Below are 22,117 nucleotides of genomic sequence, written 5' to 3'. Positions count from 1 at the left end.
GGCAAACGACGTATCAGTCTCAAGAGCTTGGTATATTTATTTACATAGATAGTCGCACATATATAAAGTCATAATGATATAGTTCATCCGTCGTTCTTCTATTCTCATTCAATTGCAGTGCGCGTGCAAAGGTATCGTCGTCATGGAAAATTATCAAAAATCACCGTTTCAAACCCTGCCACTGTGACTGGTTTTACGTTCACGCTGTTTACGATACTAGAGCTTTTTAACACGGGGGGGGGGGGGGGGCAACGCGACAAACTGAAACGTTCGGATCGCACTGCCGTCGACACATTAACAGGTGTACGCATTTTCACGTATAAAATTATCAATTTGTCATTCGTATGATATTCATTTGTTACAAATTAAGAGTGCGCTGGGAGTGGCAGCAGTTTGAATGCGAATTTTTCTACCTGTTCGTCTTATATATTTCCAAACAATCTGGGCGCGAAACGATGCCAAGTAAGTCGGTCTCGAGAAGCTACCCGTTAACTATTGCTCGTTTATAAAAATAGGCTATCAGAGATGCTGTGTGAACGGTCACGGTTAACGTATTGAATTTAAACGCCTGTCGGAGAGAGAGAGTATGACATAAATTTTTACATAGAGCATTTCGGTCCGCATAAAGTAGGTGGGCGTTAAAATATTGGTTTTAAATACCCCACGAGTGTCATACACGTTATGAACGCATAGTGTGGTACGCTATAGAGTTCTCTGCGGTTACATGCTAAAAACGATGACGGATCCTCCTCTTTACTTTTTCCTTTTTAGCGAAACGAATGCCCGTGCGGCCTCCCGTCCCTCAATGAATCCTATGTATACCATGTAATGTATGTATGTATGTATGAATATATCTGTTTGTTTACATAGAAAGATGAAACGTGTATCGGTGAAACTACAGAGCTATCGGATACAATGCACACATTTATCTATCTTACCGTAATATTGTGAGACCCCATAATTATACGTTAACATTTTGCAATCTCTCTCTCTCTCTCTCTCTCTCTCTCTCTCTCTCTCTCTCTCGCTCACTCACTCACTCTCACTTTCATAAATATGCAGCTCGGGAATATATTTTGTTAACATACATGCTCGTTACGTACTATGACGATTTAATGACGTTTCATTGTCACCGATCTCTCCTCGCTTCGTAAAATGTGCTACCCTATTACTAGAATATGTCGAGACGCGAATTTGTGGCACTTGCGACGACTCGTCACGCGATGACCGTGATGCGTTCAATAAGGTGAATTTCTTATCTCGCTTAAGTACGCCGCGTTACACAGCATATTTGTATGCTAAAACCGAGCGGGGCTTACTTCCTGAATCGTGTTTGAGCGTGTTCGACTGAAATCGTCGAACTCTAACGTTACCGTCGTAAGGTGATACTTGATGAAAATGACGATGGGAATACAGCGTATGCGCGTATAATAGAAACAAATGCTATCTCGATTGCACACAACAAACGCGGCATTTCGTATAATCACAGGTCGACGTTTTTTTTTTTGTTACTAAATGCACGCGCTTAATTCCATAATACTCTCCAAACGGGTGTCAAACGTCGCGACGAAAGCAAACGGCAACGCTTGGCAACGAGCTTGGTCAAACTTGAACAGTCGGATTATACTCGCGTTAAACTCAATAGTTAAACTTCAAACGCCGGCAGAAAGATACAACTAATTCGAAGCTAAGCAATAGACACGAATAAATATAAAAAATTTATTTCTACAGGTGAACATATTCCTAGATTATTGTGCTATTGATGTATTTAGAATTTCCTTGTTTAAGTTACTATTACTAAATAACGCTCTTTGTCGGAGTTTTTTTTATTACGATTAACGTAGTTAATCGTAATAAAAAAAAACTGATACCAACCAGGATTCCCTTGCGATATCATTTGTAGTATTGTATACAAAATTGTGGTATTGTTGTACGCTTAAATAAGTATATGTTAAACAAAATTCATTGCGTGTTGCTGTTTTGAGGCCGGTGTTTCAACTTCAACTTGATAAGTTTGGTGAAACTTAATATTCATTATTATAATGTTCGTTGACAATCTTTTTTTCTGCCATTTGTATCATATTACATACATATATCATGTTCTTTAAATTAAATTAAGGACAAACAAATTCTTTCGCAGAAAATTTTTGTGATTTGCAATTTCATCCAATTGTATTTTACTTAACATTCTGAAAGTTGTAACAATGCATATACAATATTATATTGTAATGCATATACAATATAATATTGTATGCTTATACAATATTATATTGTATTTGCATGTAGAAATTACGAATCACATTTTCGCTTCTCTAATAACATAAAATTTCATATATCATGTAATATGCTTATCTTATCGGATTCAGATTAAAAAGAAAATATTCGACAAGAAATATTTATAGGTAGCTTAAATAGATAAAAATTATCCTGAAATATCACCATAGAAATTTTCCATAACATTTCGATAATTTGGGAAATATGGGTATATGTATTGAAGTTTGTAGTAGTGGTATCTTCCTCTGTTTAATCTGTATTAAAATAGAAATTGGAATATTAAATACGCATTTTTTAAATAAAATTATTATTTTTATAATTTAAGAATAAATCAAAACAAATTAAATTTATTACACTCTTACTAAGGATCTTTTTTGGCATCATTTATTAAAATGTTCAATTACGTCATAATCGGTCCATCAATCGAATTGAAAATATCAACTTATGGAACGCGAAAACAACTTTATTTCATCGTGTAATATTTAAACATAGGCTGAGTTTCTAAATTCATTGCCAGCGCTGGAAATCACGTAACGTATACTATAGATTTTCAGCGCTGGCAATGAATTTAGAAACTCTGCCATAATATTGGTATTATTCTTAAATTATTTATTCATAATAAAATAGCGATCAACGTTGATTATTAATGATCTGATATTTTTACTTATAACTAAATTTAATTTATAAAAAAAATTAATTTATTATAATGTAAAAATATCCGATTTTTTTAATTTTAAATTAGCGAAACAAAAAATAACTTTTTAATTTACTTATTTAAATTAACTGAATTATTTCATATCGAACTTTGATCTACTAACTGAATTATCACATATTATAAGGTATAATGCTATTTATGTATCCTTTCAATAAAACGTTTTCTTTTTCTAGACGTATAATTAGAAAAAGTGGACTAATTTTTTATATTACTTTATTTTTTGAATCACGATTTAATATAATCGTGAAAATATTTCAGAAATAAATTTTTTCTACTCCCAAATTTCCCGTACAGTGTAGAATTAATTATCTTGTGGAAAGAAAAGAATCAACAAATTGAATAATTCAGAAAGTAAACATTTTTTTGACAAGTTTATCGTCTTTTCGAGACTTAGAAGGTTAGAAGGATAGAACATTAAATTAATAAGAAAGAGTGATGGCAAAAAGACCTGTTCTTTCGCCCATATTTTGAGACCTCGAATTTCAAACTTTTTTTTATGCCAAATAGTACTATTAGATGAAACATTAATCCCAGCACCCGCTTGCGGATTCAAAATATCTCCAAAAATGATAAAGTTACCCTTATACGAATTTTCGATATCCCGTATTTTCATCCCTTTGTATCTCCAGAACCGTGCCTATGCTCATCTTGAAATTTTACTGGGATTAATGTTTCATCTAATAGTACTATTTGCCATGAAAAAAAGTTTGAAATTCGAGGTCCCAAAAATAGGCGAGATTTGCCCTCACTCTTTCAAACGTACGTCGTAAATAATCAAGCCTTTCATGACATATACATACAACTTATATCCTAATTGTTTAATTTAGCAATTGTCATACTTGTGGTTTTGTTCGCATAAACCTTCATTGCCATAATCCTGCATAGTTGCCGTACAGATTTGCGGGTAATGGACCACCTGCTGTAAATAGCCGAGTACCCGATGCGTCATAGCAATGTGTATAAATGGCGGGAGTGTATTTCACATTTTGGAAACCATCTATGTATTCCTCGTCTGGAAACTGGTATCCCACGGAATAAATATATAAATTGTTATATAATAATACGTAAAATGAGTTAAATGGGGCGTCCACAGAATGCACAAATTACAGATTGGAACATAAAAAAAAACCACGTGCGAGTGACTGCTATTGTCTACTACTATTTTCCTATAATATGTAATTTTGTGAACACCTCATGTATAGTGATTCACAAAAACGTTTAATCTAATTGTAAAACTGGTTCAAGTCTAAAAATTGTGGTGACTAATAAAACAATCTCGCAGTATACTCTTGCTGCTATAGATTGCAAGTCATCTAATTACTTGTCAATTTGAATAATGTGAATCATTGCTTTTAAACGATGCAAGACTTACCACGTATCCTTTCGAAGCTTTTAATACGACAGTCCTATTAGAATTTATAGAAGATTCAAGATATTTCTGAGCTTTAACATCGTAGAACATGAGCATTCCTAGACCAGTTCCGATGGTTAGAACGGATCCTTGGAAACTCGCTGATCTAATGCCACAACCGCTATATCTGTATCCAAAAATTTGTTGTTGTTATTAAATGATTCTAGAATACATTACGAGAAAAAAGATAAAAATTTCATTTACCTAGATGGTATTTTTTTAATCGGTTGCAATGTACGTGCGTCCAATAGAAGAGTGTAAGATCTGCATCCTATCGCGTATACTCCATCGTCCTGTACAGCAAGACAAACGTTTTCCTGGCAGGCTGGCAGTTTTCTAGATATTTTCTGTCTGAAGGTTTCGGCCGACCAGATATGTATAAAGCTATTGAGGGTCAACGCTGCAATCTCCTTGTACGCTTTATTGAATGCTAGCGCTCGCACTTTCTGTGCGGACTTGCATTCCTTCACACAGACAGGTTGAATCAACCTAAACAGAAATGACAATTATTAGAAATTATTTCTTAAAAATTAATGGCATTAATAATGGTAAGTATTAAAAATATTAAAAATATTAAAAATAAAAATAAAAATAATATTAATAGCGATAAATTTTTCTGTTTCCGAATTTCTAGTACCTCACTGCAGAACCATTAGATAAAAAAGATTAATATATTATGATAAGTATTATAAAAGGAAAATCATCCTGATTTTTCGCTTTTAATTTAGAAGAGAAGGCCAAAGTTTTAATCGTGTATTTGATTCTACCTATGTGTAGGCACATCTGCTTTATCAGGAGCTTCAGCAAGATCGCTGTCAATACGCCATAGAGCCATTTTCGTATCTCTCGAGCCCGATACTAAAAATTCATCGTCCAGCCAGCACATGTCGAACACCCAGTCCTTGTGGCCGTTCTCGCCGACGCAAACTGGATCCAAAGTCGGTAATCTGTATATCGCTATTTCATTACTATTTCTCGCCCCGGTGGATAAAAGAGTTCTATATAAGACAAAGATATAGATTAATCTATGTAGATTCGAGAAATTATTTTTTTTCTCCGGACATATCAAAAAGAAAAATGGAGTCACCTCGAGGGATTGATTTGAACGGAATGAATGCCACACTGCTGCTCGGGCATAACGTTACCACCCGGGCTGAGCTGTCTTCCATGAAGAGATGGAATCTGGTCTAGTTTTTGCGTCGCTACGTCGTAAACCATAAGCTTATTGCACTTTGTACCGAATACCACTTGTCTATCACTCAACCACTGAGAACAGAATACTTTGTTCATGTTGTTCAAGCTGACCGAGTATTCCTTGAACAGATCGTGGGTCAGTATATGACGGGAACCGTATTCCTGATTGATATTCCGCACTTCGCGCGTGTTCGTCTCGCGTGCGCGCACGTAATCCACGAAGTTGAAGGACGTTCTCAGGAATTGCTTGCCTTCGGTCACCGTCTCGGCCTCATCGTCGCTCGACTCGTAACACACGAAGTCGTCCGGTTTGTCCGGCTTCCTGTTTCTCTCGTGTCGCAATGCCAATCTGGAAAGAACGGACAAATTCAGTGATGCATATGTACAGCATAATGTCGAAATTGGATGTTGCGTTAATAATCTTTACCTCTTAGCTCGGCGCTCTTCCAGTCTACTATTATTAGCGCATGGAGGATGCCTTCCATACACAGTCATTCTTTGTGTCTCAGCCATTATTATAATTAAAAGGACTTTGACGGACTTTACAATATTTCAGGCAACTTGCAAGGAACACTGAGTATTATTGTTGAACAGGATAGTCTTATTAGCGAAAGTAAGAATATCAGTAGTGATGATTTGTGTCAAATAAAGAGAAAAGGATCGTATATTGGCAACACGCAACTCGAAGAATACTTTTTTTACTATGTACAAGCAGTCTCTTGCAAGGTATTAGCTAATCTCCCCTCTTTTTGCTCCTTTTCAAGCTTCTATTTGTTTTACCTAAGTGTCTTATTCACAAAATTGTGGCAGACCGCAATGTGAGACCAATCGATAGATTCGCTTTCAAATTGTACTATGTTCCTAAAATACTTCTGAGATTTCGAGAAGAGCGCGAGGGGACCTGCTTCTTTTCTGTAAGAAAGGTGGAGTAACCAACAGCGATGAAAATAAGGAGGCACGATAGACAAGTCTAGATGCGCTGATCAACTGCTTCTGACAAGAAATCAATCTTTCTTAATTTTGATTTTGGATGTATATTTTAACTATTATATTTGTAAAGAGAATTATATTGTGTATATATATTGTAAAGATATTTAATATTTATATCATATCAGTTAAACTCCTTTGTAGCTAATAAGAATGGATCTATCTCACTTCCGCGCAATCACTTCTAGGATATAAAAAGAAATCCGTTAATAAAACCTTGTTCTACAAATCAATCTCTCTAACTAGTTATCAGACAGTTGTTCCTATTACTCCTGTTTCCTGCAAGCTTATAGAAGTCTTTGGAAGCGATCGATTGGATTATCTTCTTGTATAATAAATAAAGTATAAATTCTCCAATCAACGTCGACGATCTACGGTGTTATGACAAGTATAACAAATGTAGGTTTATTTATAAATAGGCTGATGCAAGAGATAGACTCATCAAATATCTTCAATAAGCAGCTTGCGATCTAAAATAACGAAGAATTCGGTCAGTATACAATTTTTTTTAAACGCTCACGCTTAGTGTATAACAATATTATTTATTACATCTATTATATATAAGAGCGATCTTCTCTTTTTAAAAGCTATAAATTTTAAAACTAACGATAAATTGAACAGTTTCAACGAAGAATCGGCAACGTTTAGATTTTAGAAGGAAAATTAGCCAAGTCTGCAAAATAAGAATTAGCATTCTAAATTCCTAAAGCGATCAAATAGACATACAATAGCAAACCAGATATAATTCAATGACGTTAGAACAAAGAAACTTTAAAGTAAAGAAAGTTTATCTTAGACTTTCTTCTTATCTCTGTATACATTTTAAATGCCTGCGTGAGTGCTTGTTTTGACTAGATAAATCTCCGTAAGCCCCCCGAAAATTTCTACTCGTTCCCGGCTAAGGAATCTAAACGGGACGCGAGTTTCTTTCCTTTTCGCTTTTTCCCCGTTGCTCACCGTTCCAACAACGACAGTCTCCCCTGTATACGGGGACAATGGGAATGTCGCGAGGCGGCGATTCACGACGGTCGGGCGGCCGCGGCAGGCATCCTCGGCCTCCACTTCCTGCCCGTGGTCGTGCGCGCGGTGCAGACAACTCTCTCTTTCTCTCTCTGGGATCGGGACGCGCTCGACAAAGGAAGGCCAACTGCTGTCCGTCGTCGGGGACGGCGACCGATGCTCGATTTCCTCACGGCGCGGTGCGCGACGTGACGACGACGTCGACGACGACGACGCGTGTGTGTGCGTAACCTCGCACGCCCTGCTGCTGCCCGTGCACTCTCCTCACGGGTCAACGTAGTGAGCGCGCGATCTCGGCTGCCGTGCGGCTGAAGCTGAAGCTGCGTGGGGACTGTGGGGAGACGATGCGCGGCCGGGACGATCCACCGTGGTCATGACGCGCGGAGAAACGCACGGGGTGACTGCACGAACGGCACCGCCATGTTGTATAGGCGACGCTTCAGCCAGCTTCAGCGCCTCAACAAGAGGCCGAGAAACGCCGAACGCACCGAGATGTCCGAGTCCCGAGATCGACCGCGATCGGCGCGATCCCGCGCCAGCGTGTCGTCTGAACGGTGGGAGGGGAAGCAGAGGGGAACGCGGAGAGGTTTAGCCTGACGGCATGACAGGAATGCCTGCGTGTCACCGTCGCGAGCCGTGCGCGACGATTTTAACGACGGTTTTCCACCACGTGCACTCTCGTACTGTCAACATCAGCTTGACGCCCCCCCCTTGCCCCCGCGCCGCCACCCCACTTCCCCCCCCCAGGGTCATTTAAATTCCCTCTCCCTCCGCTCCGCCGCCGCCGCGCTCTGCTCAATTCGCGGCGTGAAGAAATGTGCACATTGCGCATATAATGGCGGTAGTAGGATTGATTCACACGTAGACGAAATTGAAATGTATGGTTCTCTCTCGAAAGTCGTTCCTGCAGTTAAGAGAAAGAGAGACAAAATTTGGTCTTTTGTAATTGCGCGAGCTCCTTTGTGTACCCGTTGTCTTTCCTCTTTTTCTCTCCAGCGTCTAATTGTATTGTTATATTTGATTTAATTCACCGAACGATTTCATAATGTAACGATCATTTTCGGATGCAGACAAAAGTATCGCGGCTATCGGCAGGTTCAGGCTGCTCTCCAATTTTTGGATGTTTAAACGTGCGATAGAACGTAAATTATCGTCCCGAGATTGCGACGCTTTTTTTTTCATGACTTTGCGAACGCTCCGATATCGCAGGCTCTCAAATCGCTGTGGATTGCAAAACAACCGGTCATGATAATTAATCTGTCGCAATTAAGATAAAATTTAAGCGATGATATTTTAGCAGCGCAGAATATTTTAATATTTGAAATGCGACGCTTACTCTCTCCGAGATTTATAAGAATACACATTCCAACAAGAATGACGAGAGTCGAGTGGCGTCCGTACTTATGAACAGTGGCGCCAGTGGTAGCGACATTTTTTTAGACCTTCCTCTTCAACAACTGCTTCGAGACTTTCGAGAGAATCGCGATAAATGCCGGAGCTGGAAGCGAATTTTGGACTGTTTATAACTTTGAGAGAGAAACATGACGTCGTTCAAGAAAATAAATACTAAAGTCTTCGCCAGGACAGGACCGGAATTAACCGAAGATAATATATATTGGAAGAAATATACGGTACGTGTTATTCAGGTTGAGATATTTACCGATGCCGCGTCCACGTGCGTAACCTGTAAGTGAGAAACAATCGTGTTTTTTCGGCAGGATGATGAAATAATGGAAAAAGAAAGTTTGAGTTGAAGTCTAGATATAACTGTACCGTATAACTTCCTCGATTTGGAAACATCCCCCTAAATTTAAAAGAAAAAGTAGCACGCGTTCACATTTTATCTTAGCACTTACATTCTCTAATAATATAGCAAGTAAACAGGAAACTTTTATTTATTTATGGAATATTTGAATTTCTTTGCTGGCAGCATCAATCTGAGTTAAAACGTTTATAGCTCTGTTCAGTTATATCGATTCGACTTATGAAATGTTGCTTCTAAAATTATGTATTATAATAAATAAGACTAAATAAAGACTATAATAAATAAATAAGACTAAAATAAGTAAGATCCCGTTTAATACTGAATAGCCTAAGTAGGTATTTGCGATGTAAATATAGTTATAGTTATACCATTAATTCATATAATTTATTTTCCATGCTCTCGTCTTTATCCGATATTTAAGATACTTCTTAATTTTTTAGATAATATTTTTATCTCTGTATTCTTACGACTGTCTATGTAGAGAATGATAAATTACCTGTGGTAATTGTATGTTGACAGCCACCAGTTTTAATAAAGGAATTTGGTCCGATAGACTACATTGACTTCTCGCCAGTGGAGCCACATTACTTCGCAACAACCTGCTCAGTACGGGTGCAACTGTATAATCCTATCACCAAGTTGGTCACAAAAACTTACAGCAGGTTCAAAGAGGCTGCGTACGGAGGGTGCTTTCGTCGAGATGGCAAACTATTGTGCGTGGGTGGAGAAGAAGCGGTGGTCAGGCTTTTTAATATCAGTTCGAACAGCATGTTGCGGATCTTTTCTGGACACAAGGCCGCGGTGCACCGAGTTTTCTTCACAGCCGACGATCTTCACATTGCCTCATTCTCGGACGACAAGACTGTAGCGTTATGGGATATACCTAGTGAGAAACAATTGATAAGTTTCAATGAACATACGGATTATGTCAGAGCTGGCGCAGTGAGCCCCGTGTCCACCGATGTGTTACTATCCGGCGGGTATGATAAGATTGTAAATATGTATGACGCCAGGACGAATAAGAAGATATTCAGTGTTAATCACGATGCACCGGTGGAAAGTTTGCTCTTCTTGCCCACTGGAGGAATATTCCTGTCTGCAGGTATAATACTTGCGACATCCTGATTGTTTTATGTATATGAAGTTTAAAAAGTTTTTCTCTCTCTATAAATTCTCTCGTACGTAATATGTATAATAATTTAATGTGATATACAATTTCATATAATTGATGCTTTATGTATAAAAATGTTCAATATTTATATGTAATTTTATAAGGTGGGACAGACATCAAAGTATGGGATGCTCTCGCGGGTGGCAAATTGCTCGCGAAAATCACACAACATCATAAGACTGTGACTTGTCTGAAAATCGCTTCTAATGGTCATAGAATATTGTCTGGTTCGTTGGACAGGCACGTTAAAGTTTATGACGCTGGAACATATAAAACCCTTCATGCTTTGGACTATCCCAATGCGGTTCTCAGCATAGGAATTAGTGTAAGAAAAAAATGTGTTTTTGTTATTACACATCTGCTTGCATCTACACTTATTTAATAAATTTAATTTATTATTAAATTAAGAGTTTTATAAAAATTGATATATTAAATTAAATATGTTAATATTAAATTGCAGGCAGAGGACGAGACCGTCGTAGCCGGTATGGTAGATGGCCTGATTTCTGTTAGGAGGCGCGAAGAAGATGCAAAAGATGTAATAAAACCGAAACGCAAGAAGGTGTCGTACAGGCACGCGGGCGAAAATCTGCATGTACGGAGTATCGACGTGGTCGTGCACCAAGAAGTCAAAGAGATAATGAGCAAGCATGACGCCTGCTTGCGAAAGTTTCAATATAGTAAAGCGCTGGATTGTGTCATGATGAATTATGTGGTTAATAAAACGCCGCATGTCACCGTAGCGCTTACGCAGGAGCTTATCAGACGTGAAGGCTTAAGGCGAGCTTTGGCCGGTAGAAACGGCAAATCGTTAGTTAACATTATTAAATTCCTGAACAAATACATCGGCAACATCCGTTTTGGAAGAGTATTATCGCACGTAGCGAACGTATTGTTAGGTAAGTTTTAAATATTTCTTTTTACACTTTTCTTTAGAAACTCACATCTTTCTTGGATTAAAAAAAATTATATTTATTCTTTGTAATTATTTTTAACAGATGTGTACGAAGACCATTTGGACGAACTGTCAGAGGAAGCACGAAAAATGTTTGCTATACTGTCGCAAAAGTTACAGGAGGAAGAGCAGTTGATTTTAGCTTTGACGCAATTGCAGGGTTCAATGCAAATTATATTATCTGGTGCCGAAACGTCTTCTTTGCCTGTTATAAAAGAGAATCAAAGCTTGGAACCGTCAAACGCCGCTCAAACGGAACGTAATATTATCTTAAATATTGGTTAAACCTAACTTGTAAAATATTACCTAATTGTACGATAATTTTTGTAAAATACTTTTCTGTACATAATTTTATATTATATTAATATTAAATTTCTCGAAACAAGTAAAACGAGCAACGATTTAAATATCTTCACTCTCTAGATTGTTCCTTTCGATGAATAAGTAAAGAATAACAAGTTGAGTTCTTTAAAAATTGAAATAATATTTCTTTCCATATCGTATAACAATTTTTGCGAAAGCATAGTGAAAAACTATCGTGGTGTATACAAGACGCGTGACTTAATTAAAAATATTCTAGTAAATTGTTTTTTTTTTCAAATAAACTTAAATTGACACATTTATTCAATTATTTCAAGAAGTCTCCTTATTTAGGCATTTTTGCCAAGCAGCAGAGGATGGTTTTTCAGGCACTATCCATCCAATTGGAATCGTTGTTGCATCAGTTTCCGAACTGATGAATTTATCCCAGGCCGCACTAAAATGCAACAAAAACAGATTATTTTCTCGATTAAAAAAAAAAGATATATTATCTATGTGATTAATTACATTTCAATATTTTTTAAATACACACCGAATCATGATAAAACCATCGACATTCTTGTAGGATTGTTCAGCAGCCAATATACTTGTTCCAAATAGTACATTCTCCCAATCTTCGAATATATTTTTCGTTTGCTTTTCGATCCTCTTTTCGTTATCTGTTTTTAGCATCAATTTTAATTCCTGCTCTTCTATCGCATATTCGTGATCCAAAGTAGTCCACTGTTCCATTAATTTAGCTGCAACATACATTTGTCATTAAAAATAAAATAATACATTATAATTTATATCATATTTGCATGAAAAAGTTAACGCAATTCTAAATCTTGTTATTAAATATTTTGTTATTAATCGCATTTCATATTTATTTTATTTCTTATTATTAAAATTACTCATTATTACGTTTGCATTATTACAATGCCTACTTTTTGTCTTGCGTTTTGAGCAGCTTATTAAAAATAATGATTTATAGTGTAACAAAACACTACCGATAGTATCATTGAATGTTTCCTCAGCTGCCGAGGACAATTTTTCGCCCCTCGCTCGAGCGATGTTCGCCTTGATCTTTCGCAAGTTCTGTAGTTCTTGCAAAATTCCCAGATATTTTCGTGCATCGTTTCTCTTGCTTCGCACGTCGGATAAAACCATATCTGCATCCTTGCGCAATTTCTCCTCTTGTTTCTCCCGCTCGACTACCGCCTGCTCCTTTCGAATCCACGCGTCAGCCTCCGCGTGCAATCTCGCTCTTCTCTCTTCCTTCATCGACTTCTCCCTTCTCCATTCTTTCCTTCTGAGCCGTTCTCTCGTACGTTTTTTCCTACGTTTTTCTAAATCGTTCTTAACTTTATTCAAAAAATTCACGTCTTTTACAGTTTTCAAGATCTCGCAGATTTCGTGTTTCGCAGCGTTACAGGCACTGACCTTCTCCTGCCATTGCGCTTCCGGTAGATCGACGTTGCTCTTGAGTTCCGCGCAAACAGCCTCAAGTTGCTTATTTAATCTAGCCGCCGATATTAACGCACTCTTAGCAGCCGCGATCTTGAACGGATCTTTCTGTTTGCTTTTGGTAGGAACTGCCGATTTCGCCTCTCCGAGGAACTGTTCAATGGCCTTCTCATCTTCCTGTCTCCTTCTTATTCTATCGATTGACGTCGCATTATTAACAGTACTGTCATCACATGTTACATGGCTTGGGTAAACGTTATAATATATATTCCCACCGTAATTTACGTTGTACGCAAATTGTTGCCGAGTTACCGGATAGTACATATTAAAATGCACATTTTCATAAGTCTGTCCAGTATCTTGGAAAGACTGACCACTGTACATATTTGTATAATATATATGCACCTTCAAGTGAGAACAATAAAAAAAAAAGAAAAACTTGGACTATAATAGTTTACGTGTAGAATTAGTCAATCGTAAAGGGTTAGTAAAAGTGAAAAATAAGAATGTAGAATAATATTGAAAAATAATTTAGCAAGTCATCGGCAGGCACTTTTTTTTAACACAACTGCAAAATATCCCCTTCCTTCGGCAGCTGCTCTTCCACCTCCTGTAGCACTTTTTCAGCCTCAATGTAACCTTGAACTTCTTTTAAATCTTGCTCAGTGTCCAGGATCTTCTTGAGTTCTTCAAACGCTTTGACGAGACGCCTTTGACAGTCCGGTACCATCATAAGGGATTCCTGAAGCACCTCCTCTTGCTTCTTTATGTCGTAGTTATCTTTGTCTGCAACAATACACATTCTGTAAATAAAATTGTTCAACAACAGTTTGCCAGGAACATTATTTCGAAGACATGAAAATTAAAGAAAGAAAAGCATCTACAAGTTTTTTTAATAAAGACGTCTGTTAAAACATTACAAATTGAATATTACACTGTCATTATTATCAAACGAATCGGCAAATATCTTGTACTACGCAGTTACGAAACGTCTCGACGCCACGTGATACGGAATCGCAGCCCTTTCTCTCCTCGCGGCTAAAAAGCGATCCTCACCCTGCTCCTTCAGCTTTTGTACCCTCTCGCGCTGCTGCGCCGCCTCTTTCTCGTACGTGACCTTCTCTTTCGCGAGGCGCTTCACTACTCCTGTCTTAATCTTGAGCGTTCTTATGCGAGGGTCAGACATTATTTATTCGTAAACGTTCGAACCGGAAGGCTTCGCCTCTTCGAGGGACGTCGAGAACGGGAGAGGCCGGAGTCGCGGATGCTGCGTCAAGAGATCGACGGGTTCCCCCGCTGTTTCTTTTTTTGCCTTATTAGGCAAGGGCGAGTCGATAGAAACGGAATTGTGATCGACACGGCGACGCGACGAGGTTATGTACACTCCTGACGCCTCGAGCACCCACTTCACTTCGACCGCCTGACGTTCGTCGAGATCTCGATTCGATTTCGCGGCACGGTGGGGGGAAGTCGTTAATTCGTATCGATATTTCGCTGCGATATTCAGTTGGTCTTGCGGCGATTCTTCGTCGTTCTTCGTTCTTCGTCGTGTCGCGCTTTGAGTTTTATCGCGTCCTATACCTATAAACGCGAGAGCCTTCGCTTTATCGTGCAGCGAGCAGCGGCGTACGCGCGATTATCGTTATCGGGGATCCCGTAAGATGGAATTTACCTTATTATCGGGTTATAATCGGGTCACGGCGTTATCGTGCCTCGTCCAATGAGACCATGTCGGACGTTTACGGTAATCCGCGATCATTTTCCGAAAGGCGATAAAGTATATCGATAAAGTGAATAGCAATACGTTGTGGTTTACGCTGGGAAGTTTATACTTAAGTTTATACTTTCATGATATTTCTCAATTGTTTGCGTCAAGTGGCACTCGAAATCGACGTTTCACGTCGAATGTGAGATTATAGGATGTAGATTTTAATTTCTTAGTTGATTTTTTCGACTAGTTTCTCAAGATTATCTTGTGAAATTGAAGGAAAAATTGTTGGATAGAAATCAAATTTTACAAGATTAGAATCTAGACGTGTTAACGTAGTTTAATTAATTAATAAAATTTTTAGAGATAAAAAACCCGCGGCGCATTTTTGCGACCAAGACTTTGCAAATGGCAGCAAAGTCCGCCATTATACGCTAATACTGAAATATTTGATGTAACGGAGCAATAAATGTTTCAATAGCGCATAATTTTTAACATAATAAGTTTGTTGAAAATTTAGAAAAATAATCTTCCACGTTTTACTTTTACTTTACATTCGGCATTACGATACGTGTAACATATTCCACTTGCACAATTAAAAGATAAATTAGGAAATGTGACGTCGCTAATAGAAAATAATCCGATAAAGTAGCGGAGAGTGCTTTGTCGCAAGATATTTGAGATTTTTTACTAGCCGAGACAAACATCAGTTAATAGATTTATTTTCGCGAGAAATTAGTCGAGCATTCGTCACGTATGCCTCATCGATTTTCGGAGAAATTTGCGCGTCGCGCAAAGTAGGATTCGATTCGTTCGCGCGGCGCGGCAGCGACCGGGGCCGCTCGAGCGAAGTTGGCGAGGTTGGCGAGCCTGGGCGACGCGCCCCGCGCCCGGCCCGACTCGCGGCCGACTTCGCGCCGCGCGCCACCGCGCGCAGCCGAGCGTGCCCGAGCCCGCGCCCCGCGCCTCACTCCGTGCTCCGTGCTCCGGCGGCGCTTCCGCAGAGCGAAGTGCCGCACCGCCGTACAATATACGCCGCAACGGGACGTGCCGTGCGCGGCGGCGAAGGAGGAAGAGGAAAGAGAGAGGAAGAAGCGAGAGAGGGAAACCACGGACGAAGAAAAGGAGGGTGGAAGAGCGAGAGAGAGAGAGAGAGAGAGGGAGAGAGGGAGCGGACGCGAGGGTGGTGTGGTCACACTGGCGCGTCCGCCGTCGATTGATAACGTCCACGAGGGAGATGTGATGCGGCACGCGCGATGGTGGACAACGAGTTCCCGGCCGCCGAGAAGATCCTCCGCGACATCGAGAACACCGTCCGGAGGAATCCCACCATGTGAGTGCGCGAGTTTCCTCACCACACACCTTTTTCCGTTCGCGGTTGTTAAAGTCCGAAGGCCCCCCCCCCCTTTCCTCTCCTCCCGCCCCGACGCGCGTGGGCGTATTTTGCGGTTTTGCTCATCGCCGTGTGTCCCGTCTCGCCGACGGGAAAAACCGAGATCGGTGGAATCCGCGTGACCGAGGATCCGAGTGAATACGCGAAAGGTCCCCCCCTCCCCCGCCGTTCGTCGTCGTTTCGCGCTGTCGTGATTGTCGCGAGTCGCGCGAGACAGCCGATCGCGCTTCCGCGCGCCTTGACGTTTGCGGCGATTGCGATATTTGCGATTTTGAACTCGGACGCAAGCCGCAACTGTCGCGACCCGTCTCGTAACGCCGCGGTTAACGTTTCGTAATTCGTCACACGTCGAATCCGCTCGTTTCCGATACATTTTTCCACACCTCGCTACGATTGTTTTCCTCTACCCTTTCCAAGTCCGAACGCCATGCATGCACGTTGATATTATTCTCGATAAGTAATGGAAAGAGACGTGGCGCGTGAGAGAAAAAGCGGTTGAAGCGGCCCGATATATACGTATTAATGTATTATCGATTTAAAATCGCCGCGGACTTCACGCAGCGAGGGATCCTAACCTAAACGTGACTCTCCGAGAGCTCCGTTTCGCAGATCGCACTGCAACACCCGCAAACCGGCAAAACGGAAGTAACGGAACACGCACCGCGGTGCTAACCGCGCAGTTGCGAGGGCGGAGTCTTCGGGATGGGATGGCGAGAGGGCAAGGGGGAAGGAGGGGCCCGAAAAAAGCGTGCTCCGGCGATCGCGAACAGTCAACCGCGAGGCGATTTTAACGCGACGATCGATCTCACGCGCGCGCGCGAACTTCCGCCCACGCCGCTCGCCGTTATGGCACCGCGCGGTATTACGGTAATAGCCGCGAAGTTGACTGTGAGTCCATCACGTGCTCCAACTGTAATTGACCGCTGCTCTAGATCATAATCTATGAAATATTAAGAGAAAGAGAGAGAGAATAAGCTCAGTTGCTCGATTTAAAAGTTGGCTGCGTTTAGCGGTTTGTGCTTAGTGAGTCTTTATTACGATTGGTTTTCCACACTTAGATCCAACGAGAAATTAAAGGCAAGGACCAATCATATTAAGGAATTACTATAATGTCTACAATGCAGATTAATTTTAATCTCGGTTTAACTTATTTTTTATCCTTTTTTAGTTCCAAGTTCTATTTTTTCTAATTCTAATTAAATTAAGGGTACAGTTAATTGTATAATACATTGGTAGAAAGAGACATAAGTTGCTTTTTTTCTGCTGAATGCAGCTATTTAAAGCGGGGAGCACAGACTTTTGCATAACGCATAACGCGTAAGCATAAGAAAATTGATTGGTTTATATAGGACATGTGCATAAGGAAATAGACCAATCAATTTTCTTATGCTTATGCATTATGCGTTATGCAAAAGTCTGTGTTTCCCTTCTTAACTCTCTCTCGGTATCGTTGAAAGTTTTATTATTGCGAGCTATGCAGAGATTTATTCATTCAACGGAACACACACGATGGAATAAATAATACGTGTTTCTTTTTCCTTTCGAATTTGCACGAATTATTCGAGGTGCAGTCAATTGCAGCGTAATCATTAGTCGACTGTGTTAGATGTAACGTAGACGTCGGAAAATTACGGTCGGCGGCTCGGCTAGTTCGAATTACTCCGCGAGTAATTAAAACCAATCTTCTTAAGCCTCGGGTTTAACGCGGAACGTATACCTCGCGCGTATGTGAAGAGTAATGACCGAGCATTATTAACGCCCTGTTTTGCATTTCATCCCTTTTAATTCGAGACTCTTAATTCGTGTTAGTACGAATAAGAATATTCCGGAGTGTTATATAAAAACTCGGGAGCTCGTTAAAACCTCGGTCCGAAGTTTATTTTCGAAAAGTGCTCGTTATAATCTCGTTATCCCAGTTTTGTCAAGCTCGAGATTAAAATAAATTCGCGTTTGCGACTATAATTGGGACAAAATAAAAAAAAAGGATAGAAGATTAAAACAAAACAGAAGAAATCTGCGCGCGAGACAGAGACGGGGGAACGTCGGGGAACGTCTCGTGCGTCGTAAATAATTGGCCGCGTCCGGCGTTCGTAAAGTAGCGCCATCCGGGGAGCATCGAGTGCTAATAATCGCGATCCTTAATTCCGCTTACGTAACGCGCTTGGTTTTAATTGCTCGTTTATTCTTACCGGTTTCGGTTTTTCTGCGCCGGCGATCGAGACGGAGAGACGGAAAGAAAAAACTCTCTCACACAGTCGTTTCTTTCCGTCTCGATTTTACTCTCCTTCGATTATCCGCGTATATACGTGTGATTATAAAAGTTTTTCCGCGTACACACGCCATATACACATAATTATCCGAAGTTTTACGTAATACGCTTTACGCTTTCGCAATATCGAATACGGAATCGTATGTATAACGAATTAGCTTCGGGATACTAATTTACAGGCTCGCATAAGAAGCATATATACGGTCTTATTTAAGTTTTTCTACAATAGATCTAAAATTGGAAATCAGAGAAGGATCATTATAAGCGTTACCTTGAAATACATTCGATTCATACTGATAAGGAAGATTTCGAGCGGGACACAAGGGGACTTGTAATTTTACGGGAGATTATATAAATTTGTCGGTGCAAGATAAACTCTCCTGCAGACTTTCCTGCAGACATCAGCATTGCGACAAATTATTATCTTATCCTGCTGCATCACTCATTCCTAGACGCATTGCGGATTTTAATATATTAATACCTATATTATATTAATCTAGGAAAGGGCGCCTGGGGGTGATTTTTACATCCCAGTGTTGAAAAAAATCAAGCTCACGTCCGTCATATTAATTTTATGTTCTTCTTTCATTAAAAAAATTTTTTTTGGTTTCTCCTTTTCAGAAAATATTGAATATATATATATATATTGCCCTCAAATACCAAAAAAAATGTACAACCAAAAATATGCAATGCAATATGTAATTAATAACAATGGCTTTTAATTGGCGTGTAAAAATCACCCTAGGTGACCATTTATAAAAAAAAATATCCGGCGCCCATTCTTGGATTAGGATTAGGTAATAGAGCATTGCCGAGTATCGAAATAGTTGTTTTATAAATTTGCTTTTATTCAAACATAAATTAATAAACGCGCTATCTTAAGCTTTGTCACTAAAAAAAAATTGATAATTGTTACATTTTATTTTTTCATTCCTTATCTTATATTCGCCGCATACGATTTAGAATAATTACATACATACACTTTTTCTCTCTCTTTCTTTCTGTCTCTAATATTATTTTTAATATAATATGTAATATTAATAGTAACTAACGAAATGATTATACATATAGATTTTTATTACGGTTAATTTTAAATATCGCGTACTAGGCCAACAATAAAATGTAATAATAAGAAATATTAAGGTAGTGCAGAAGAATTTGGAATAACATAACTGTCTTTATTCACACATCAATTTAAAAGACTCACTAACATAAAAAAACACTCACGGACGTTTCTTTCTTACATTACGAGCACAAAGCGAAGCGACAATTTTACACGCGACTTCTCTGCCTTCCTAGAAGGAGCTTCGTGATCCTGCCGATGGAGGATAGCGAGAACCGGTCGCCGGTGTTTCACCAGGAGGACAGCTTGGGCCTGGCGTCGTGGTGCGTTCAACCGCTCTACGTGTACACGTATCGTCGGCTGCTGGAGTATCGGCGGACGCGCCATCAGCGGCGTGAGGAACCCAGCACCGTGGCGAGATGGCTGCTGGGCGCCCTGCTGCTCAATCCGAGCGTGACCATGTTCTGGAACATGCGGCGGGAGCTGGTGCGCGCCGGCAGGTTGGACCCGCGCGACGAGCTCTCCTTCACCCGACCGGTGCTCTATCACACGCCAAAGTGCTTCGAGGCTTTCTCATATCGTAGCTGGCTGATACCGTTCGTCCTGGACGCCGAGCGACGGACCGACGTCGCCGAGGCGCTCGCCAACGACGAGCTCGAGCTCGTGCAGACCTGCGCCGATCGCTACGCGAACAACTACCACGCGTGGAGCTATCGGCGCCACTTGGTCACCCTGTTCGAGTCCCGCGGTCTACGACGTCTCAGCTTCGACAACGAATGGATAAACACGCTCACCTGGTGCCGGCAACACGTGTCCGACCATAGCGCGTACTCCTACCGGCAGTTCCTGCTGCGAAAGTACATCCTGGCGGTGGTCTCCTCGGGCAGGGAAACGTACGACAACTCCGCCTATTGCGGGCAGGACGGACCGTTCTTCTACATGGGCCGTCACGACCTCGACGACGACGAACGGACGTTGCTGGAACGTATTCGCGAGGTCGCCGTGCGAGGTCTGGAGCGCGATCACGGTTACTCGACCACCGACGTCCGCAAACTCAGGTGTTACTTAAGGGCGTTGTCGTACTGGACGGAGGAGTGCTTGTTCAACGAGCAGTACATCACCCTGCACGACAATCACGAGACGTTGTGGTGCCACCGCAGGTTCCTGGCGTATCTGATCGCCGTTCTCACTACCGCGTACGCGAAACACGCCTGTTACTGCGAGGACGATTTCTGGGACGCTCGGTGCCACGACGAGCCGTCGCTCGCGCCGCTCCTTCGCGACAGACGTTTCACCGCCGACGACGACCTGCTAATGGCGGCTCACGTGATGCTCGTCAAGTCCTTTTGCTCCGCCAGTGTCGGTATTATTGAGACGGCGGTCAAGCGGCCGCAGGAAAAAGTGTTCATCGAGAGATTTTGCAAGTATCTCGAGAGAATAGGCTTGCGATGATCAGGATTGGCGCGCGAGATTTTCAGCTTGACGAAGGCGCGATAAGCTGCGATAAGCTGATCGCAAGGTTTTGCTTGTCAGGGTAATAAGCGTGGGAATCGCGCATTAATGCTCGCGCAATAATTTCGTTGCAACATAATTTCTCTCTTTCTCTCCCTCTCTCTCTCTCTCTATCTCTCTCTTTTTTGTGATTTCGTCCAAGTCGCGTTAAGACATATTCATGTATACGCTATTATTCAATGGCATACGTGGCCGTTCATTTTGAAATAGCTGCAAAAATGGTTTGTTTTTTTAAGGCTTTTGGTATTCTTGAAATATTTTTAAGACGTTTGATTGTGTTTTCATCCATTATTTTCTAATTTTTTATTTTATTTATATATATTTAGGAAAATATCTTTTTAAAGAATATATTGATCATATTTCGAACTTAAAAACTTTTTGCAGGATCGTTGGTATTGAATTTTTATTTTTAAATGTTACCACCTGACGTTTCTCAACAAGGAAAGGTTTTTTTTCTCTTATTGCAGGAATGTTATAAAGATATATCTATAAAGAGATTACTTTTTAGGAAGGACGGTTTTTTTTCATAACTTTGAAATATTCCCATTTGGTGCTCAAGGAATTACTCACTTCGATTCGCGGGGCAACTCTTTCGCGTGTAGTCAGAGCACGATTGCGATAAGCAGGATTCAATGTAGATAGGCGAAATTGGATCGTTATCGATACTTAATTCCCGCATTGCTCGCTCGCGTAGCGAGTTCGACGAGCCATCGAGTACATCAGTGATACGTAAAAGTGAAATTTAATATAATAACGAAGTGTGTAGAGGATATGCGAGAAACGAAGAGGCGGATCCGTCTCGCCGAAGAGAGATCTCCGTCGAGGGGAGTTGCGAAAGTTTTGTCGTGAGAACAATTATGTATACTTATAAAATATTGAACGAGAAAAAAAAATGAAGATACTAGTTTTCTAA

At 40.5% G+C, this 22,117-nt stretch overlaps 5 protein-coding genes across 7 annotated transcripts; 2 read left to right on the top strand and 3 right to left on the bottom strand.

Annotated features, from left to right (window-relative positions):
- Window positions 1–13: 13 nt before the first annotated feature.
- Window positions 14–8,289, bottom strand: Dcaf12 (DDB1 and CUL4 associated factor 12-like protein). Its single transcript, XM_071703258.1, has 8 exons — window positions 7,539–8,289; window positions 6,022–7,051; window positions 5,488–5,943; window positions 5,168–5,398; window positions 4,605–4,889; window positions 4,362–4,527; window positions 3,829–4,008; window positions 14–2,528 (listed from the first exon to the last, which is right to left on the bottom strand). The coding sequence occupies exons 2-7, from the start codon at window positions 6,105–6,107 to the stop codon at window positions 3,853–3,855; spliced, it is 1,380 nt and encodes a 459-aa protein (XP_071559359.1). The 5' UTR covers window positions 6,108–7,051; window positions 7,539–8,289; the 3' UTR covers window positions 14–2,528; window positions 3,829–3,852.
- Window positions 8,290–8,680: 391 nt separating this feature from the next.
- On the top strand, window positions 8,681–11,883 carry LOC139770944 (U3 small nucleolar RNA-associated protein 15 homolog). The gene is made up of 5 exons (XM_071703257.1): window positions 8,681–9,232; window positions 9,886–10,468; window positions 10,642–10,862; window positions 10,998–11,436; window positions 11,536–11,883. The coding sequence occupies exons 1-5, from the start codon at window positions 9,143–9,145 to the stop codon at window positions 11,775–11,777; spliced, it is 1,575 nt and encodes a 524-aa protein (XP_071559358.1). The 5' UTR covers window positions 8,681–9,142; the 3' UTR covers window positions 11,778–11,883.
- A 73-nt stretch (window positions 11,884–11,956) lies between these two features.
- Window positions 11,957–13,643, bottom strand: LOC139770947 (programmed cell death protein 7-like). 2 transcript variants are annotated; one of them, XM_071703261.1, is made up of 3 exons: window positions 12,740–13,643; window positions 12,346–12,553; window positions 11,957–12,249 (listed from the first exon to the last, which is right to left on the bottom strand). In XM_071703261.1, the coding sequence occupies exons 1-3, from the start codon at window positions 13,641–13,643 to the stop codon at window positions 12,126–12,128; spliced, it is 1,236 nt and encodes a 411-aa protein (XP_071559362.1). In that variant the 3' UTR covers window positions 11,957–12,125. The 2 variants fall into 2 exon arrangements, with proteins under 2 accessions (XP_071559362.1, XP_071559363.1); XM_071703262.1 differs by having other exon boundaries at window positions 12,803–13,643.
- Window positions 13,644–13,675: 32 nt separating this feature from the next.
- On the bottom strand, window positions 13,676–15,452 carry LOC139770952 (tubulin-specific chaperone A-like). The gene is made up of 2 exons (XM_071703272.1): window positions 14,316–15,452; window positions 13,676–14,045 (listed from the first exon to the last, which is right to left on the bottom strand). The coding sequence occupies exons 1-2, from the start codon at window positions 14,443–14,445 to the stop codon at window positions 13,819–13,821; spliced, it is 357 nt and encodes a 118-aa protein (XP_071559373.1). The 5' UTR covers window positions 14,446–15,452; the 3' UTR covers window positions 13,676–13,818.
- Window positions 15,453–15,563: 111 nt separating this feature from the next.
- On the top strand, window positions 15,564–22,117 carry Temp (protein prenyltransferase alpha subunit repeat-containing protein tempura). 2 transcript variants are annotated; one of them, XM_071703259.1, is made up of 2 exons: window positions 15,564–16,300; window positions 19,929–22,117. In XM_071703259.1, the coding sequence occupies exons 1-2, from the start codon at window positions 16,224–16,226 to the stop codon at window positions 21,142–21,144; spliced, it is 1,293 nt and encodes a 430-aa protein (XP_071559360.1). In that variant the 5' UTR covers window positions 15,564–16,223; the 3' UTR covers window positions 21,145–22,117. The 2 variants fall into 2 exon arrangements, with proteins under 2 accessions (XP_071559360.1, XP_071559361.1); XM_071703260.1 differs by lacking the exon at window positions 15,564–16,300 and adding an exon at window positions 16,394–17,227.

Source organism: Temnothorax nylanderi, unplaced genomic scaffold, assembly GCF_030848795.1.
Source record: "Temnothorax nylanderi isolate EJ_2023f unplaced genomic scaffold, tnyl_v1.0 TNYL_tig0035_pilon, whole genome shotgun sequence".
Classification (NCBI taxonomy): Eukaryota; Metazoa; Arthropoda; class Insecta; order Hymenoptera; family Formicidae; genus Temnothorax; species Temnothorax nylanderi.
Note: the sequence above shows the minus strand (reverse complement) of the source record. Positions and strands in the feature narration are given on the sequence as shown.

What these genes read in the sequence shown, in the direction of transcription:
- Dcaf12 (XM_071703258.1), bottom strand. Translation starts at nt 6,107, where the DNA reads ATGGCTGAGACACAAAGAATGACTGTGTATGGAAGGCATCCTCCATGC. An exon ending in GAAGAGCGCCGAGCTAAGAG is followed by an intron (nt 5,944 to 6,021) that starts GTAAAGATTATT and finishes CGTTCTTTCCAG; the next exon opens with ATTGGCATTGCGACACGAGA. An exon ending in GTTCAAATCAATCCCTCGAG is followed by an intron (nt 5,399 to 5,487) that starts GTGACTCCATTT and finishes TGTCTTATATAG; the next exon opens with AACTCTTTTATCCACCGGGG.
- LOC139770944 (XM_071703257.1), top strand. Translation starts at nt 9,143, where the DNA reads ATGACGTCGTTCAAGAAAATAAATACTAAAGTCTTCGCCAGGACAGGA. An exon ending in TATATTGGAAGAAATATACG is followed by an intron (nt 9,233 to 9,885) that starts GTACGTGTTATT and finishes GTATGTTGACAG; the next exon opens with CCACCAGTTTTAATAAAGGA. An exon ending in CGTAGCGAACGTATTGTTAG is followed by an intron (nt 11,437 to 11,535) that starts GTAAGTTTTAAA and finishes TATTTTTAACAG; the next exon opens with ATGTGTACGAAGACCATTTG.
- LOC139770947 (XM_071703261.1), bottom strand. Translation starts at nt 13,643, where the DNA reads ATGTACAGTGGTCAGTCTTTCCAAGATACTGGACAGACTTATGAAAAT. An exon ending in CTCAAAACGCAAGACAAAAA is followed by an intron (nt 12,554 to 12,739) that starts GTAGGCATTGTA and finishes TGTATGTTGCAG; the next exon opens with CTAAATTAATGGAACAGTGG. An exon ending in GATGGTTTTATCATGATTCG is followed by an intron (nt 12,250 to 12,345) that starts GTGTGTATTTAA and finishes GTTGCATTTTAG; the next exon opens with TGCGGCCTGGGATAAATTCA.
- LOC139770952 (XM_071703272.1), bottom strand. Translation starts at nt 14,445, where the DNA reads ATGTCTGACCCTCGCATAAGAACGCTCAAGATTAAGACAGGAGTAGTG. An exon ending in ACAAAAGCTGAAGGAGCAGG is followed by an intron (nt 14,046 to 14,315) that starts GTGAGGATCGCT and finishes GTATTGTTGCAG; the next exon opens with ACAAAGATAACTACGACATA.
- Temp (XM_071703259.1), top strand. Translation starts at nt 16,224, where the DNA reads ATGGTGGACAACGAGTTCCCGGCCGCCGAGAAGATCCTCCGCGACATC. An exon ending in GTCCGGAGGAATCCCACCAT is followed by an intron (nt 16,301 to 19,928) that starts GTGAGTGCGCGA and finishes CTGCCTTCCTAG; the next exon opens with AAGGAGCTTCGTGATCCTGC.